We start from the raw sequence: 20,653 nt of genomic DNA on the forward strand, positions 1-20,653 counted from the left end.
GGATGGTATATTGTCACCGGGCAATTAACATGATGCAGAGGCACCTTGAATTACCTTTCTCCACATGGGCAGCGTGCGAGGGACATCCTCTGGATTGCTGAAGTATGTGCCATTTTAAAGGATTTCCAGCATTGCCAGTTCCCGCACGTACTGGATGCCTCCATCTGTAGTAGTCCACTTTCTTAAGGAACTCATTAAATTTTCCTTGAATGGATACCTTTCTCTCACAGTTAAGAGGAGTTGAACCCAAAGACTGTGAATGCCCCTCTCCTTTCCAATTTCTTTTACGATTTCACACTCTCTGGCAATAGATCCTAGTTGCTGTGCTTCATGACCTTCTAACAGGTGATTACTAGCTCCATTATGCCAGCAGCAGAGCAGCCAGGTACGAATTCGTTCACCAGGCTGGTGGCTGCAATCTCTCTGCAAGTCCCAAAGTTCTAATGGGCTCAGGGACTGGCTAACTTTGCCTTCCTGTCCGATTTCCTCTCTGCTTCTCTCACGTGGAACCGCTTCCACTTCCTCTAGTGAATCACTGGCTATGTGTCCTGCCTCCCCTTCTTCTCTTGGAGATGTAGGCAGGGTAGATCCTTCTCCTTCTTCCTCCCTTACTAATCTCAGAGGTAGGCCTGTAGGTCCTGTAGATCTCCTTACCCATGTCTTCCTTTTCACTACAGGGGCAATAATGACTTCAGATGTTGTAGTTTGGGTCCCTATCTCAGTCATGGTCTTTTTAGAGTATTGAAGTGCAGCTCGATAAGCACAGGCCAGGCCCCAGTACAGGGCAAGAAGTTGCTGGTTTTGATCGGGGTAGGCAAGGCATCCTTCCATTAAACGACATTCCAGTTTGTTAGGGTTGAATACTTGTTCTGATGTGAATTCCCAGGCAATGGGGGGTGTTAAACGCCCTAAGAACTTGCCTAAATTCATCCACATTCTCTGCCACCCAGGAACTGGGCCCTTTAAAGCACATCCCAGTAAGTTCTCTCTCAAAGTTTGTTTTGTCCTGCAACAAGGCAACAAAGACAATACTACATTCCCTAATCCCCATAACGTTCTCATAGTGTTGGTTATAAGCAATCTCATTGCCAGACAGCCCAAGTAAGGGTTAGCAAAGATCATTGGTACCTTCATTGCAAAGCCATCTATGTCAAAATTAAGAAGTTGTATCCGTCCCCCTGGAGGTCTTTCAAAGGGTAAGTCCTACATCCCAGAAAGACTGTTAGTAAAAGTATAAATACTAAAGCTAGGCGTAAGGCCACGTTTTATATTAGTATGTTCCCAAGATAACAAAACCGAAAAGATAAGCCAGGTAGTGTTTATATAAACAACCTTTCTTGGCAGTATTCCTGGGTTTCGGCGCCAATTGTAGTATATGTGCTGCCAAAGTACATATATATATGTGTGTAGTGAATTCTTGCCTGCCATGCGGGAAGCCCAGGCCAAGTACTGTGGCAACATGACACTCCAGAGTGAATTGAGTCAGACAATGGGACTCATTTCAAGAACAGTTTAGCTACTATTTGGGCAGGGGAGCATGGCATTGAGTGGGTATATCACGTCCCACTGATGTGATATACTCCCCATGATATCATATCATGCACCAGCTGCTGGGAAAGTTGAGCAATGTAATGGACTGCTGAAAACTACTCTGAAGGCACTGGGTGGGGGGACTTTCAAGAATTGCGATCAGCATCTAGAAAAGGCTACTTGGTTAGTCAACACTTGAGGCTCCGTCAGTTGAGCTGGCTCTGCCCAATCGGAGTCTCTTCACACTGTGGATGGAGACAAAGTCCCAGTAATTCACTTGAGAGGTATGTTAGGTAAAGCAGTTGGATTAACCCTGCCTCAAGCAAAGGTAACCCATTAGTGGGATTGTCTTTGCTCAAGGACCAGGAAATACTTGGTGGATAATGAGAGAAGACGGAGAAACCCCACGTGTGCCTCAAGACTTAACCTTGGGAAAAAACTAATTTGTATTCTGAGTTGCGTGTTGCAGGAAATAAGTCACCGGACGAGAAAGACCCAAACTAAGCTGATGCTGGTGCTCAACGATAAGACAACTGTAGAAGACAAGACCTGTATAAGCGCAGGATATAGGCAAATATGGGATATGAGTGTGATGAAAAATGGTATGGAATAAGGGGTGGAGATTGTACTGGGTTTGTAACCCTCCCTGGGAGGGAAACGGAACTAGGATAGGTTACCTGATGTATATTTTACTAATAAGCTATTCCATACCATGTTATGGCAGCTCAGATATAAAGAAATGAGAAGAAAACAACTCCCTCTCTTCTCTTCTGGGACAGTTGCACGGGATAGATGGCTGTTAGTCGGAGGAGGAAAACACCTTTCGTGAGGAAGTAGTCTTTATTGTCAGTTTTCCCTGTGTGTATTCAGTGCTTACAGTTCTTTTATTTTTTCCCTCTCTGTGTAAATATAAAACTGTCTTTCTCAGCAGTCTCTGTTTGCAAGGGGTTTTTTTCCCCTCTTCTTTTCCCCCTTCCCTCTTCCTTTTCGCTCTGGGGGAGGGTAGGCAGAGTCTCAGCGGACACCAGGCGTTCAGCCAAGGTAACTGATAACAACATTTAGGCATTGCTCGCCGCTGCAGAGCACTTTCAAAAGGAAGGTGGTTAGTAAGTTAAGAAGGTAACACAGAATTAAGAATCCATTGCAGATGAGGCAATTCAGGAGAACCTAACAGGAAACATGCCTAGATCTGGTTGTTTCTATGGGAATGGTGAGGCTGCAGCCTCAAACTTTCCAACAGCAGCAGTTCCATGATGTTTACACCACCCTTTGGGACTCTATCTGTGTCCAAGCAGGAGATCTCTGGTCAGGGCACTGCATAAAGCATGACAGGAGACATGCAGAAGTGCAATCTGTTTGTGCAGTTGAAGGATCCTTTCTACTACAAATGGGCATGTGCCTTATTCCAAATATCTTTGCTGTGCCCAAGTTATCTTTATTAAAAAACAAAAGCTCAAGACAGACAGTCAATAAGCAGTGTAAGAAACAGTTCAAAATTTTTCTCTGTGCATTATGTCACAGTAACTGCAATGAACTGTAGTAAATGCTGCCCAAGATGACAAAACAAAGGATGAAACGGCATCTTGAGTTGCAAATTAGACTCTTCTTCTTTTAATCAGTGTTAAACACACACTTGTATCTTCTGAAGAGAAAACAGTTTAACCTGAAGAATACCTTACAGGTATAATCAACTGTTCAAGACATTCTCCCTTTCAGGGACATGCAGTTTTTTTTGATTAGTCTTTTCATCTACAAATACAAAGTCAAAAATTTGACAGGATTATAATTTTCTGACAGCATCTCTTCTTTCATTCTAAAGCATCTATCACATTTGAAAAACTTACAGGCTTTTTGCATGTTATTAAACAAAGAAGTTCATGACAACAGTTATGAACATGAAAACCATAAGAACATTAGCTTTTTTCACTTAAAGGAAAAAATACAGAAAATTCTACCTGAGAAATTATCCCTTATATGATGTAATGTTTACCAAGTTAGCAGGATTTCACATCTCTCTCTTCTTAATTAGGCAAAGCTAACAAAGTTACCATACCAACTGAAGAGCCATCAATCATGACAAGTCGCTGCCAGAAGCTGAATAATTCACTCTGGGAGCTCCAGTGGCAGAAGAAACTGAAGGGATTGGCAGGAAAAAGCATGCAGTACAGTCCAGAACAACAACAGCAGGGAAGCCCCAGAGTGCACTTGGAATAATGCAGCAGTAAAACTGTCACAGGGTTGTGGCTATGCCACCTCTCCAGAACTGGACACACTCTGGACACTGCTAGAAACTGCAGATGAACAGATATAAGTTTGCTGCAAGTAAACACGAGCTCCATCCAGTGCCTTGGCACTGATTCACCAGTACTCCTGGGTCTGTAGCATGTACTGTAGTTGTAACTCACAAGCAGCTCTAGTGCCCTTGTTGTCCCCTGCACAGCAGCACTGGAACAAACTTGGGTATACACTCCTTTAAAAGTGAATATCCTCCTCCAAATTGCTGAAGAAAGCTCACTTCATTAAGGAAAAGCACAATCAGAAGCAGGAAAGAGCTGACAGGCTTCCACTTTCTTCCCATCCAAAGCCTCATGTTGCACTGACACTTCACTTTCAATTATGCTGCTGCAAATTTGGTGAAGCAGTTGGTATTTGTACACAGTCCTGCTGATGCTGAGAGGGAAGATCTGCAGTACTCAGAGGCCTCTGTTCTGTGAGCCCATGTGAAACAGGAAACTATGAACAACCTCCCTTTCCACCTACTTGCAAGAAAGCAGGGATAGCTCTAATTTTCTGAAACCCAGTCAAAACTTTCACAGGGAGAACATAGGAACTGAGATGTCAAAACCAGAATTTTATTCTTTTCATGGGAAAAACATCCCAGCAGCATGCAACTTCATGTTCTTAAAAAAGAAAAAAAGCAGACTGGAAGACATCCAATGTGGATAGTTTCTCCATCCATTCATTTAGCATTACACCGTTATCTCCTACATGTAAAGCAGGTTGGCCATGCGGATTCTATGCAACAGAAACACTCCACTCCCAAGAGCAACTTGTTGCATATTGTAGGAATGTGTCAGTCTCAAATTGAGGACGTCTGAGGTACTTGTAACTCTAGTGTTTAGAAGATGAATATTCACAGGATCTCCTTTGAAAAAAGAGGGACTTACCTGAGATTTTTCCATCTTAACCCTCTCTGAAGCTTGAGAAGTGAACAGTCTGAAGGTTTTCATGATCCCAGGAAAGTCTAAGCCACCTGGCCACTGTTTACACTTAAAACAGTCAACTGCCTGTATACTATAACATTTCTTCTCTATTTCCTTTGTGCAGCTTTTCTTTCAGCTTCCCTTCTCTTCATCTGCCTTTCATCTTCTCCTTTAACCACCTGGAAAATGCATGGTGAAGGTGAAAAAATACCTGTTAAGCAAAAAGAAGGTAAATGTCTCCTTAGGAAACACATGAGAAGTTACAAAAGGAACGGATGTTGATGCCTTTGGGCAACAGGGAATCACAAGTGGATAGTTCTGAGGGAAGCAGGCATGTTGTGACAGCAGTCAGGGGTCAGTAGATCTGGATAACATCATCCCACTCGTCGACAGGCCAGACACCATTGTCCTGCACGTTGGATGGGGAGCTCTTCCAGTCCCACACCTTCATAGGAACCTTCCAGTCTGGGCCATAGTTGGCTTCAACATACTGAAGGGTTTCACAGGGCACATGTACCTTGAGTTCTACAAACTCAGTCCAGCACAGAGTGAACTTTGGAAAGAAATACCTGTGTCATAATAAAAAAACAGTCACTGGCAGAAGACTGACATAAACCTCTCAATAAGTAAGTTCAAGGAGAAAGCAAGCTGCTTCTACTATTTTTTCCTCTTATTTCATAACTTCTTATCTATGAAATATTATTCACATACAGGACAAGGATGTTATCAACAGTAAGTGTGAAACTGCCTCGTGTGTAGGAAGGAGCATTCCTAATTCTTTTGCTGCTTATTCCAATATCATTCTGCCACCTATAGGAAATCACTTGGTCCCTGTCTCTGTTTTCCCACTTACAAATGGGGTTAAACGGTTTCCTCTTTAGAAAGGTGTCAAGAGGGCGAGACACACTTAGAGCAGTGGAAGTTCACAGGTAGATTGCAGAGTTTAATCAGGATGACTCTCTATAGGAGCACAGTGTCAGAGTTGATGTGTTAAACAAATAAATGCCAAAGTCTATGTACTGTTTCTGCAGAGGGTAACTCCCACTTCTGAAGCTCTGAAGACTTCCACAAATAAAAAAAAAAGTGAACTTAAAATTCCTTTCCACAAATTAAAATGAAACCATAAGTACTTAGTCCTTTTGAAAAAAAGTTAAAAGATTTGTGCATTTGCATGAACTAGAACCACCCCCTCCATGTTTGTTCTTGTAAGCATAAAGTTAATTTTATTTCTAAGCTCTGAGGAAACAGTATCAGAAAATAACTCTGCTTTATGCTTTAAGTGGAGGGAAAGAACAAAGTGATCAAACATTTTCTGGATATATATCCAGAGACTACTAATTAACTCTAAACTAAACAAAAAAGCAAAAGAATGCCAGATATTAAGGGGAAAATAAGGTAAACAAACTTTATTACTGGATTTGTGAACATCAAATAGCTATTTTGCATGAAGACAGGCTCAGAGAGTTGGGGTTATTCAGCCTGGAGAAGGTTACGGGTAGAACTTGAAGCAGCCCTACAGTACCTAAAGGGGGCTTAGGAGAGAGCCAGAGAGGGACTTCTGACAAGGGCATGTAAGGATAGGACAAGAGAGAATGGTTTTGAACTGAAACAAGCAGTATTAGATCAGATATTAAGAAGAAATTCTTCCCTGTGAGGGTGGTGAGGCCCTGGCACAGGTTGCCCAGAGAAGCTGTGGCTACCCCATCCCTGGAAGTGTTCAAGGACAGGTTGGACAGGGCTTGGAGCAACCTGGTCTGGTGGAAGGTGTCCCTGCCCATGGCAGGGGGTTGGAATGAAATGATCTTTAAGGTCCCTTCCAAGCCAATCTGTTCTGTGATTCTCTTCAGCTATTATTAACCCAGGAAATAATTAATTTGTCAGAAATCAGTGGACATGTATTTAAAAGAAAAAAGTTATCAGCAAACCACTGAAATGATATATCCTCCAGACAGAAAGCTCTGAATAATAATTCTATGGAGAACATACAGGTAACTTAAATAAACTAATCTGCAAATTAAAAAGTCAGTTGGAATTGTTACCCAAATAATTATTTAACTATTACTAAAAATCTGATGTTTACACTGACTGACAAAAAACAATGCTTTTCAGTATTGCTTCACACTGCTGGAATCCTTGCTCACCATTTCCTCATGCCAAGTTGCTGGGACAAGGCTCTGGTACATACACACTACTCACAACTTTTTTTCTTCCAATTTCAGTTTTATCAATCTTTGGACATGAAAGCACTGAAAGGATTAGACACTTACACAAAGTCCTCTTAGTTAAAAACCTACGGAATTAACTCATTTTAAGGATTAAAGCCTAAAGTACAGATCTGATTCCCAGAGTCAGTTTTTGTAGATACTTATTCTCTGCTGGAGAATGCAACAAACAGGAGGTCTCAACTGCTGCAACTCCAAGACAAGATAAGAAGATGCACATCCCTCTTTGTGTCTGCAATGCTGGGAAAGTATTTCTGTACATGGGAATGCAAAACACACAGGCTGTGAGGTTTGAAAATCAGTTCTCCAAGGAAACAGACTAAAATGGACTATGAAAAGATATTTTAGAGACTAAATGAGAGAAGATTCAGTTTTCCATGCTTTCATGTGGCAAGATGTATAGAAAGTATGCTTTTGCAAATATTTAGCTTTCTGAAGAGAACATCTTTTACATTTCAGGTTTAAAAACATAAATATCTTAGAAGAGAAATTCCACCCTTCTGTGTGATGATCTAGTAGCAACCACTATCTCTTCTGATATCACATAATCAGCTAGTGAGATTCCTTTAAATTGTTAGAGTGGATTTAGGATTCAGCATGACCAAACAATCACTTCCCTTTTGACTGACCTCCTCACTTTACCTTCCTCCAAAATTTTGACAGGGCTAAAAACTGGAATTATTTGGCTAAGGATTCTGAACAGCTATGTTCTGTCACGGCTCGGGGCCTTTATAATGGTAAACAAGCAGTTTTCTTGCTCCTTTTCTATATTCATTAAACTAAGACTAAGAAGCACTAGCTCAGAATTAGAGGGTTGGCTTCCTTACACTCCTGTGCCTAAGCAAAGTTATTATCTAGTTCTCATTGAATTAGAAAGCCACGTTTGTAACCTTTAAGAATTAAGAAACTAAGACAAGGACTCAGACACTATCACCAACTGGATGTTCTGCCACTAAGTTCACTAAGTTCCTATAAGACAAATATAAGCAAATACAGTTCAGGCAAAATATAAAAGATGGAGCAGATCATCCTAAGTGCAATCACGCAGCACCTACAGGATGGACAAGGGATCAGACCCAGCCAGCACGGGTTTAGGAGGGGTAGGTCCTGTCTGACCAACCTGATCTCCTTTTATGATCAGGTGACCCACCTGGTGGATGAGGGGAAGGCTGTGGATGTGTCTACCTGGACTTCAGCAAAGCCTTTGACACCATCTCCCACAGCATACTCCTGAAAAAGCTGCAGCCCATGGCTTGGACAGGGGCACTCTGTGCTGGGTTAGGAACTGGCTGGAGGGCTGGGCCCAGAGAGTGGTGGTGAATAGGGCTGCATCCAGTTGGCAGCCAGTCACTAGTGGTGTCCCCCAGGGATCAGTGTTGGGCCCAGTCTTGTTGAATATCTTTATGGATGATTTAGATGAGGGGATTGAATCCACCATCAGCAAATTTGCAGATGACACCAAGCTGGGTGGCAGCATTGATCAGCTGGAATGCAGGAGGGCTCTGCAGAGGGATCTGGACAAGCTGGAGAGATGGGTTGATTCCAATGGGATGAGGTTCAATAAGGCCAAGTGCCAGGTCCTCCACTTTGGCCACAACAACCCCCAGCAGCGCTACAGGCTGGGGACAGAGTGGCTGGAGAGCAGCCAGACAGAAAGGGACCTGGGAGTTTGGATTGACAGGAAGCTGAACATGAGCCAGCAGTGTACCCAGGTGGCCAAGAAGGCCAATGGCATCCTGGCCTGGATCAGGAACAGTGTGACCAGCAAGACCAGGGAAGTGATTCTGCCCCTGTACTCAGCACTGGTGAGGCCACACCTCGAGTGCTGTGTCCAGTTCTGGGTCCCTCAGTTCAGGAAGGATATTGAGGTGCTGGAGCAGGTCCAGAGAAGAGCAACGAGGCTGGTGAAGGGACTGGAGCACAAGTCCTGTGAGGAGAGGCTGAGGGAGTTGGGGCTGTTCAGCCTGGACAAGAGGAGGCTCAGGGGAGACCTCATCACTCTCTACAACACCCTGAAAGGAGGTTGTAGCCAGGTGGGGGTTGGTCTCTTCTCCCAGGCAGCTATCCGTAAGACAAGAGGGCATGGTCTTAAGCTCTGCCAGGGGAGGTTTAGGGTAGATATTAGAAAGAAATTTTTTACAGAGAGGGCAATCAGGCATTGGAATGGGCTGCCCAAGAAAATGGTGGATTCTCCATCCCTGGAGGTTTTTAAGATGAGACTGGATGTGGCACTTAGTGCCATGGTCTAGTAACCACAGTGGTGGTGGATCAAGGGTTGGACTTGATGATCTCAGAGGTCCTTTCCAACCCAGCTGATTCTATGATTCTATGATAATCCTACAGAAATCCTACAGAAGTCAGCAAGGTTTTCAATTAGTCTGCAACTGTCTCCTTCTGAATGAAGGTGGGTGATGGAAAGAAACAAATTTAACTAAGAAAACGTATATTCAGTTTGCTGACTAGATTAGGAAGCTGTTGTTCATTTAATACTGAAGGGTATGAAACAAGACACCTAGGATCCTATTCAAAATTCCATTTTCACAACATGAACAATAAGTAGTCATGTGCATTGCTGTCACAACACTACAGTCAATAAAGTATTCCAAATCATTACCTTAAAATCCTAAATTATGGGGTTTACTTTGCAAGGACAGTTGAGGTTTTTTTGCCATAATGTCTCCTCATTACGATAATTGCCTAAGGATTAATTTTCTACTGCAAAATTGATTTGTGTTTTAGAGATTTCTTTCTCATCTTGGTGTTTATGTAACTTTGGAGCTTGTCACAGTCAGATAAGATCTGCTTGATACATGATATGCCAGCACTGCTTTGGATTTCCCAAGCCCAGCACCTCTCTAGTAAAGCACAGGACTCTTCTCTTTCTAGTACCCTGGTCTCAGAGTGCAAAACCTCCACAACACAAAAAATGCCAACAGTAAACAGTAACTTCAATTTCTTTCCTATCAGTGGTACAAATCCAGTTCTTACTTAAATTTCTTGCCCGATTTGGCCTGAGTTCCTCCATTCCATATGTGGTCCTCCTCTTCATAGAAGAAAAAAACATCAAGTTTCACATCCTCTTCTCCCTGGAAAGAGAGTTCCAAGCTGTCTTCCACCTGCAAGACAAAAATACACAATGTATATACACATAAAAATACAAGGCAACTTTCATCAGCAGGTCAGAAAACAAAATTATTTTCATCAGATATACAGGGTGACTCCTATCCTAAGTGAAGAAAACACACTAATTGTGCCATTTTTTAAAATGCCTTAAGAACCTTAGAAATTTTTTTGCACCTCAGTGGAGCTACCTTCCCTTTCTTCCCTTTAGCCCCAAAAGCTTCAGCACCATCTCCTTGCCTTCTGCTACAAGCAAAATAATCTCAGTGCCAATCCTCCCAGTATGACAAGGCCCATCCAATCTCAGGGACTAAATTCTGCCTTATGTTTCCTCAGCACCACTGACATAGATGAGACCCCTTTAAAACTCATTAAACACTTCTGAGGTGAAATTCAGATCTCTCAAACAAAGCTGAAGCTATTAAGAAGGGTATTTTCTCACACATAGTCCAAGAGAACACACAAAAATCAGCAATTCTTTGTTTAGGTAAAACCCTACTGAGTAAGCATCTGATGAGGAGATTTCAGATACCCACTTCTACACAAGTGATCTGCAACTGTACTCAAACTTACAAACCTACATGAGGTAAAGTATTCATCATCTCTGTACCTTGCCAAATTTGTGCTTCAGTGGTAACCCTGCCTTCTGAAAGGCTGGAATGATTTCTGCTTTGTAGTCCCTTATAAAGATTCCCAAATCCACATCTTTGCTGTGAGGAATGATATTGCACTGTCTATACCAGCCTAAGGGGGAGAAAATAAACCAGAAAAAAATTAAGTTTAATTGAGGAACATGAATTCAGTAGAACAAAAGCAATATAAAAATGAATTGCCATGAAGTCACCAGGCAGAAGTCTTTGACTGAGGCCATAAACAAGACTTCTGCCTTTCTCTAGTTTGAAATGAACCACAAAGAAAACAAATGTTACTGCACTTACAGTCACAGCTCTTTCCCCCCAGAAAGCCAAGAATGAGAGTGAAAGCACTAACTCTTTCAAAGATAAAATATCTTCAGTTTTCTAATCTAAATGTCTTTATAGAAAAATAATATTCTTTATCTGGACCCAAATCTAATCAGCAATGAACAGCTACAGGGCAACAGCTGTGCTTCTGATTTGCAACTATTGTTTTGTAGAGCATCCAAGATGTTAATCATCTTCCAATCACCACTGCAAAAGAGAAAGACAAGAAGTGGGACACCCTTTTGTCTGTTTCATTAAGGGAGTTTTTAGTAACTGTTCATTCAGAAAATTATATTCCCCAGGATTAAAAAATACAAGTCAAATGTGCACACACAAGTTTTCACAAACTGTTTCAGTAACAAAAGAATCCTCACCAGGGATAAGGTACTACTTCCATCTTCACTAGAACTGAAAGCTTGCATTACCTACTCTAATAGGCTCACATTGTATTAGAAGATGGTTTTTAAAAATAAATAAACATGAACTATGTTTATTATTAAATTGGATGAGGAGAAAAATCAGGCAAGTCTACATGTACAGCAGAAATATGTGTCCGTCACTGGGTTTCCCCACTAGCATTTCAGTAAATTCCAAGTCACACAAATTAGGGAACTCTTGATTACTTTCTAGCAGTGATGAACACAACAAAGATAACTGCCAAAATTAAATTCTTCAGTGGAAATTTGCCCAGCATCTCCAGGGCTCAGGTTTGTAAAGAAAGCATTTTGTCCGGAGCAAAAATACAGCTAATGCCACATATTACCTTCCAACCCAGTACATTTGGCCTCTGCTGACATCACAAGTAATGGAGGATGAAATGTTTAAAATTTCAGATGAGATTAAAAATGCAACACAACACAAATGTTTTACCAAGGCATGTTCCACTGCTCAGCCAGAACTTTACTCCCAAGTTATTGAGTGTCAGAGCAGCCAGGTGAAGTAAGGATTTTGCTTTTATTCTGAATTCCACTGCATCAAGAGAGGCATCATCGGGATACAACTGGAAGGCAAAGGAAGAGGAAGAAAGTTATTGTTAGAGAGCAAACATGTCCCTTCATTCTTTTTAGTGTCCCAAGGAAAAATTACTTTAAAAAATTTACTTATCTAATATCTGGACTAGTATCTGGTTTTACATGTACAGCCCAGTTTGAGACCATGCACTGAAACGGCAAGTTTAAATTTAAACTCTGGAACATCAATCTTCAGTATTTCCAAACCAGCAGAATGCAAATTCACAGTAGAGTAGGTTAAGAAATTACATATTAGACACTGATTCTCATCATTTTGCAGCAACATGGATGAGCCCTCATTCTGCACATGCTGAAGTCAATAACCTGAGCCTAGGGGGAAGAGAGGGCCAGAATCAGTCCCCTTCGGCACATTAAGGCTTTTCCAACCTCCAGGACTCCGTGATTAGTTTATCTGGCGCTACCAAGTGTTACAACTGGATGTTGAATGTTAAGGAAAAACGGCCACGGAATAAACACCATGAACACAAATCCCTGAACATCTTCCAGCCACACCTGTGGCAGGATCTGCAAAGTCAAAAATCAGCACTTTGTCAGTGCAAAGCCAAAATCAGAACGGCAGGCTGGGCAAACATCACCAAGTATAACAAAGGAACAACACACCTCTCAGCCTCATGGCTGATTTCTTGAAGAGCTCTTGGGCAACCAACGGCTGAAATGATACTTTTCTAAAGAGGTGCCACCTGCTTATCTCAGTATTCAAGCTCCAGCAAAGTTCAATAAACATTCAAAGCCACATTTTCTCTGCCTGGAGGTGAATATCGCCTGGAGGCTCCAGAGTTGAAGTGGAATAGACATTCCAGTCTTTCACATGAGAAGTGACAACACACCCTGGGGTAAAGTGACTGTCCTGCTACATGTACAGGAAACTACAGCCTATTAGACTGAACAAGAATGGTTCTCCCTTTCCCCAAGACATAAATGACTGAAGAATGGAGCCTCCACTGTCCTTTTTTCCCCTTTCATGAACTCAGAGATGGCTCAGATTCAGTGACCTGATTCTGCCTCCACAGTCTTAATTGCTTAATTGTCTTAATTAATTAACTCTTGATCACTTTATAACTCGTGTCCCCTTTCAAGTTACAAGGACAAAATGCTGCCCAGACTGCAGCAGAAACTTTTCTACTATCTACTAAATCAGCTAGTAATATAATGCTCTAAATAGTGGTAAACCCATTAGCTTACATAGTCAAAAAAGCAATGAAATAAGTCACTTTGGAATAAATATACCATTTCAAATGAGCCAAATGAAGAACATGAAACTGCAGCACATAGTTCAAAAAATGTAAAGTGAAACACTACACAAAACTTTGAGAATTGCCATAAGAAAAGTTTTCAGCCACAAACATATACAAGATCTTACTCTTACGTACGTGAGACCTATTTAACAGTAACAGTGTGAGAACTATGGACATGTTGGTTCCCTCATAATCTTTAGGTAAAGTTTTGATTTTATTACCACTTAAACTCTGTGGAATGAGAATCAGGGTCTGTGTTTAAGCTTTAGGTATGCAAACAGTCCCATTTAGGCAAACAGTGAACTGTTCCTAGGTTTGAATCAATCAGTGAGAACACACATTATATTCTAGAGACACCACCTGATTACCACTAACCTGTAAGAAAGCCCGAGCTTCTCTGTACCTACATTCAAGGAATCTAGAGTTTGACATCTCCTCTAGAAAACTGGACGGATTTTTTGGGATTTGAACTTTTAAGTCATCGATGAAAACATGCAGAAGTTCTGGTCTGCAGGGAAAGGAAGATAACACATTACCCCATTTAATTCCCTTAAAAACCACAAGGTGCTTCTTCCTCTAACTTCAGTTAAAATCTTAATGCACACTACAGGCAGTGGTTCCTTTGTCCAAATGCAACCAAACCCAACTATATTAAAAGAAAGGCAACACGAGCTTCAACAAATTCCCCACACACTTTAAAAATTTTGTTTAAAAAGAGTTTCTATGCCTACAAGCCCATAGTTAGTTTGTCAGATCACTGATTCCTTTACTGACTCACAATTTGCACTGAATTTGTTCAGAAATGTTTAGTGCATTTGAAAATTCAGGCTATTTGGTTAGTTGCCTAAGTGTGGGATGCACTTAAGAACCAAATTTTACCCTGTACTTTAAGGTTATTTGCTTTTAAAAATTAGAAAAGAATCCCCTCAGAGCATTAAGAGCATGAGTTAAATCCAGTGGTTGGCACATGTCTTTATGGTACGAATGTCACCTCTCTTTATTCAATTTTTTTTAACACGGATTATCTGGACTGTTCCTGAATGGATTTCTGTTGTTTCCCCTTTTCATTTAATGTTCCATACCCACACTCAACTTTTGGATACACTGTGATATCTATATAAAATATCTGTCTATAATAAATTTTTTGCCACTTCTACTTCACCCCTGTGTTGATAGCACAGATGGCTATCAAAAGATTTCAGACTTCTAAATATATGTGGTAAACTACTGACCATAGCAGAAGATCCTCTGGTACCTCAGACATGACTGCTCTTACTGCTCTCACCTTTCTGTCTGCTTCAATCTGGCTGCAGAGCAACTTGCTCTAAAATGTAGCTCTTAATTTATGAATAGTGTAAAGTTCTTCTTTTCAGGTAAATCAGAATTGGATTTACCTCCATATCTTATTTTACCTGCACTTTATGGTTCAGAATTACACATTAAGTTTTACAACCTGGCTCCAGGAAAGAGTGTAGTTTTATACACAGAAGTTATTCTGGAAGTGCTATTATGGTTTTTTACTTCCCCTCTTCCAAACTCACTTCTCATACGCTCCAGGGTAGCGACCAAAGTGGAGTTTCCGGAAAGGTACAAACTTTCTGTCCATGTGCTGCTTGAGCCTCAGGGGACCATGCCACAGGTAATTTCCACTTCTCTCATAGAAGACCACCAGGTGAATGGCATGAGATGCAAGCTTGAATATGTAGTGCAAGGGAATTTCCATTCCAGACAGGTCATCCATCCCATCCAAGCGAGGGTCCTTGTTTATAATCTTTAGCCACTGGAACCCCATTTTCTCAGCAGTTCTAAAAAGACCCACCTAAAAAGAGAGAGAGGCAGGAGCTGGGGCAGGCTGAAGATTAGAAAAACAAACACTGAATGCTAAATTGCTTACTATTAACTGACATTATTACCCATTTTCATTTTTTTATCAGACTTAAGCACAAATGAATCGAAAATTTCTACGATGAAGATCAACAGCCGCAAGCAACTCCAACCACCTTATTTCCTTAAATTTTGTCCTTCAAACTATTCAATAAAACAACAAATAAACATTGTTAGCCATGCCTGGACTAGGTTTGCTCCTTGCCATAGCACCCTTCACTGCATTCTCAAACCATTCTCTAAAATTACTCTTCTGCCAAACTTGGTGTTCTTAAGTCCTTGAATAACAACGCCACTAATACAAAAAATACTACTGCAAAATCTTCTTTTATAAAGCAAATAAATATTTGTCTGAATCTCACCAAACACCGAACACTGTACTAGGTAACAGGGTTTCATATTTCCATAGAAAAAGGGAAAGAAACTCTGGTTGATAAGAAAAGGGCCAATCAGCATCTGAAAATCCTTCCAATTGCCCTTCCTTGAAATGTTTTATATAAGCATATCAGCTTCTCTTCTGGATGCTACAGATATCAGTGAACCACAAAGGAATGGGGAGATGGATTTATATCAGTGTGCTGCCACACAAACTTATTCTCAGTTTCTTTAATTCCTTTACAGTCATGGGTAAAACAACTGCTGATCAAGTCCAGAGTGACACTGCTCTTGAGTTCTTCACTGAAATAGTAACAAACCATTTCTGTCTCCTGCTTTTTCTATTTTTTAAAAAAAAAAAGCAAAAAGCAGTTTGTCACTGGTATCTTTAGTCTGTACAAATTAAATCTAATAAATATTTCCCAATTAGACTTAATTGATGAGATAATCTTAGATTCAATTTTGTCCTTCATCACGAGCTACATCTCTATTTTTAACACATCCAATAAAAAAAAAACTCCTAACACCAAAGAGAAGCAGAGGTACCAATGTTTTACATGAAATGGTACTAAGTACCAGGATGTACTAAAAGAAATGTAAACCAGCAGACTACGATCAGCTTTACAGTCTTGTCACATCAATACCTGCATTTCCTCCTTGATAAATCCCCAAACGCCAGATTTATAACAGCTGCACCTACATCACAGACTTAAGGTTGTCCTTCTTCCTTTCTAACAGATCTTCTTTCTTTTCTTTTTGTGTGGCCTCTTATTGCAAGTGTTTATGAATATTCTAAGAACTTCAAGCTCTCTGTAAATGACCCTTAATGCATCCAGGCTAGTACCTGGATAACTTTTACTTTAAAACAAAGTTTCCTCTGCCTAAAATATTACCACAAAATGAATTCAGACGCTTTCATACAATCAGGAAAGTACTATGCCACAGCATCATAGAACAGCTGAATGCATTACAATACACAAATGTGTACTGCAGACAGACACTTACTTCATGTTTCCATGTTTTGTCCAGTAGTGCAAACGTAGTGAAGTCTCTTGAAGCACAGAAATACTTGCATTCTGGACTGGGGCCATCAGGAGAGCTTCTGATCTGCTCAATGTCTTTATCAACCAGTCCCAGAATCAAAGGATCAATCAAATACACTGGAATATTATGGCTGGATATTAAGCCTAGGAACTTCCTAACAACGTGCTATTTGACAGAGGACAGAAACACCATCTTTAAGCATACAGAGGTCAATATTAAACACTAATATTATATATATATATATAACATTAAAACTCTGACAGAGAGAAGAAAACTCAAACCACTGAAAGAAGATCTTATCTCCTAATACATCTGCTGAGTGTACATTTTACTTCCACAAACAACTGTCCAAATGGAAGTTTTCTCTTTCATAAGAACAGACTGCTCTCAGGTTTTTCAGGTCTCTAGGACTAGAGTAAAAACCTCCCAGTTTCAGTTAGAACTTCTGACAACTCTGGAGTGCTAGACTAGAGAAAGGATTCTAGGCTAAACTCAAGATTTTTTCCAACTCTAGACTGAGTTGGAAAGCACTTGAATAAACCAGAGATTATAGAAGTAGATGTGATGTGTATGTGGCTGCTGAGGGAGCTGGCTGCTGTAATTTCAAGGTTTCTCTGCAACATCTTTAAAGGTCTTAGTGATCAGGAGCTGTTCTGAGAAAAGGCACATCTTGTGCCATCTTTAAAAAGGAGGATCTGGGGAACTCTGGTCACCTTAAACTCAACCCCCAGGAAGCTTCTGGAGCAACAGCTCCTGTAAAGTCCCATCCAAACACATAGAGGACAAGGATGTGTCTGGGAAAGCCAGACAAAGGCACACTGCACATAACCACAAGGCAAAGGCCATGGACACTGTTCACACCTGGACTTTTCCAAGGCTTTTGACTCAATCCCAAACAGGGAGCCCAGACCTCAGGTACAAGGACTGCTGTACATGTGGGAGGACTGACTGAGAAGGTAGGATGCAAGTACTAAGGGGTTAAAAGCTGTACCAGTCTCTGTACCATCTCTGTGCCTGATGAGAGGATTTATTAACTTGACTCAGTGGAGAATTTTAATCAAGCTAATTTAAATGTCTGTGGCACACAGATGGCATTGACAGCAGTCATAGTCATCCTACTATTTAAAATGTAGCTGATGTATTTAACTATAATGTTTAAACTTAATGGCTTAGAAGCTCTGGCTTCAGAGAGATGTGAAAACAGAAGGACAGGATGTGGGTGACCAACAGAGTTTTGGCAGCAGCAGGTGGTACAGGCAGAAGCAAGGCCACCCTCTTAGTGATTTCAGTTACATGGAGCTAAAAGCTAACTGATGTGCTCACAATACACCTGTAACTAGAACTGGCAGATAAGACTTATGATATGAAGCAAATCTGTGCAAAAGTGTCTGCTTCCCCTCCCTTACCCCATCACTTCTCTAGGAAAACAGATGCTTTCAGTTGAAACTTAAACAGCTGGTAGAAAGAGATGGCCTTGATGTCAAGCCATCAAGAGAAACACATTGAAACAGAGTATTCTGGACAAATCACTGCAGGGGCCCTGGAGACAGCAGTAGGTCCCTGGCAGGACCGTGGAACATTCTGCTGTGTCACTGATGATGTGCTAAGAGCCAGTTAAACCTTGAGAATAACCCTGCCCACAGACTGGGAGTTGACTGTGACACCCAACACCAAGGGATGTCATCTCCAAGAATGGTGAGACATTCCTGGCACAAGCAAGCAGCCCATGGAGCAGTTGGTCTGGGTTATGTCCAGGAGGAGCTCTTAACCGGAGCACCTTCCCTCTTGCTCAGCAGAAACAGGGCCTTTAAACGGCTATTTTGCTAACTAGCAATGTTATCATGTTGCATTTGGACTGAAAGGCAGCCAGCTCCCAGCACATCCTTCCCTTTACCCATCTATTCTGTTTTTCCACTGGGAGATCAGTTAACAAAAGACTTCTGTAAGAGTGTTTCCAAACAAATCCTAACTACAAATATGATAACTGAGCTTCCCATTCCCCCCCAAGGGTGAGGTGATGTGTTGGCTGTGCTCAATCCTGCAAACCTTAAGCAGGACACAGCAACAACAACCAAAAAAAATCTCATTTCAAGTACCTAATGGCATCCCTGCCATTGGGTTATGAGGACTGAAATCGTTTATATTATTATTATTACATGGAACTGTATCAAGAGGGAAGAGACTTGGACCCTGAGTTTGCAATTCCATGTGAGTTCTTGATGAGACCTGGGGAAGAGCTGTATGAACCAATGGCATGTACATACCCATCTAGTGCTGTCCTGGCCTGACTGGCTTCCTCTGACTTTGGAAAAAGCTGCTCCATTCTATTAAAAAAAAAAAAAAAAAAAAAAAAAGATGGGGAGGAGGAGAGAGAAAGATGAGAAAAAACCCCAAAGTTTCAGCTGAATCCTTGCTTAGGATTTCTTAACAAGACATTCACGGACTTTTATCCAAGTAAGCACTTCAGAGTTATAGCTGTGGTTTTGCCTCTGGTCACTCAAGTACAGCACTGAATGTGAAATCATAAACAACTTCCCTGGACTGGTATATTTAGAAGTACAACACAAGCTTTGGGGACCTCCAGACATGCAGGGATTGTGTGATGAGGTCTCAGGTTTCCAAGTCAGTATGCCAGTAAACATAAAACAGGGAGATGACAAACACTATCAGGCACATACCACTGGGGGAGAGAGACAGCAGGACTGTGCCTCAGTCTTTCCAGGTGTAATTCTAGACAATTTAATCCTAAAGATAAAGGTCAGGGCAGCTTGTGGCTCAGCTTTTAAGCTTTTCAAAAGTAGGAAGAATTTCTCATTCACAGCCTTGACGTTTAACCATCAGAAACTGAAGAAAGAAGTCAAAGGTTGCAGCACCACCTGGCACTAATTAATTAAGTCTGTATTAATTAATTAAGGAAAAAAAACAACAACCCTCAAAGTCAGGAAACTTGATACCTACGCAGTTCTTCTGTAAAAATAAAAAGAATTCCTCCGTTGCAACTGTAAACTATGAAAACACCTGAGTAATTAATTTACAGTAACATTTACCTAATTTACAGTAATAATTAACTCTTTCTGTTACAAGAAAATCACTTGCCTGAGCATTCCAGGTATAAAAAGCAGGTATAAAAAGCATTCCCGGTATAAAAAAGCAGGTATAAAAAGCATTCCCGGTATAAGAACAGGACTTAATCTGTAATATGGAGAAAATTATGAACACTGAGACACAAAGCACTAAAACTGCAGAAAACGTTGGGTTTTCTGCCCAGGACACCAGTGTTGAAAAACCTGTTGCCAACAGGTGGCCAGCCAAGAGTCCTGGTTTGACTTCAGTTTTCATATAAAAGTCTTTGAACAAGAGCTGAGACTTAAAAGACGTGGCGGCTTAGCGCTGGAGCATCATTCCCATGGGATGCCCCTGGATGACACGGTGACTTGGATACTGGGCTGACAACCGAAACCTGACTGTACCCCTGCTACCAGACCCTGTCTCCTCGCCCACACTGCAGGAATTTCGAGCCGCTCCAGGGAATTACGGGGGGGGGAGGGGGGGGGAGGGGAGGAAAGGGGGCGGGATCAACGCCCACAAAGCCCCTCGACGACGGCAGTGACCACCCACTCACGCCCAGGGGCAGCGCTCCCTTACCTTCTGCGACAGGTAGAACTTGTAGTAGCAGAGCTGGAAGAGCAGGAACACGAGGCTGGCCAGCGACAGGAGCGCCAGCACCGCGTTCCTGTTGATTTTCTGCATTGGGAGCCCCTGGAGCCCTCGGAACCCGCCTGCCCGGCTGCCCTCACCGCACAGCGGCTTCATACCGTAAAGCGCCCCCGCCGCAAAGCCTCGTGACACGTCGTAAAGCCACCTCCTCTCGCCGTCGTAAAGCTCCCCCAACCACCTCCCCAAAAACCCCCAAACACGCCCTGGATAAAAAAAAGAGAACGGAGGCACATGGAGGTTCTAGGATTTCTGTATTAGTACAAAACATCGTGTCACACACGCACGCCTCCCTACCCTGCGACCACCGCCCTTCTCCCCCCGCCCCGCTCC

The 20,653-nt window shown here is 41.7% G+C and overlaps 1 protein-coding gene across 1 annotated transcript; it reads right to left on the reverse strand.

Annotated features, from left to right (window-relative positions):
* Positions 1-2,949: 2,949 nt before the first annotated feature.
* On the reverse strand, positions 2,950-20,439 carry FKTN (fukutin). Its single transcript, XM_027663809.1, has 9 exons — positions 20,252-20,439; positions 18,871-18,930; positions 16,568-16,771; positions 14,845-15,122; positions 13,679-13,811; positions 11,908-12,037; positions 10,686-10,819; positions 9,944-10,071; positions 2,950-5,302 (listed from the first exon to the last, which is right to left on the reverse strand). Exons 1-9 carry the CDS (start codon positions 20,417-20,419, stop codon positions 5,089-5,091), a joined length of 1,449 nt encoding a protein of 482 aa, XP_027519610.1. The 5' UTR covers positions 20,420-20,439; the 3' UTR covers positions 2,950-5,088.
* Between the last annotated feature and the right edge of the window lie 214 nt (positions 20,440-20,653).

Source organism: Corapipo altera, unplaced genomic scaffold (genome assembly GCF_003945725.1).
Source record: "Corapipo altera isolate COAL_440 unplaced genomic scaffold, ASM394572v1 61153, whole genome shotgun sequence".
Lineage (NCBI taxonomy): Eukaryota > Metazoa > Chordata > Aves > Passeriformes > Pipridae > Corapipo > Corapipo altera.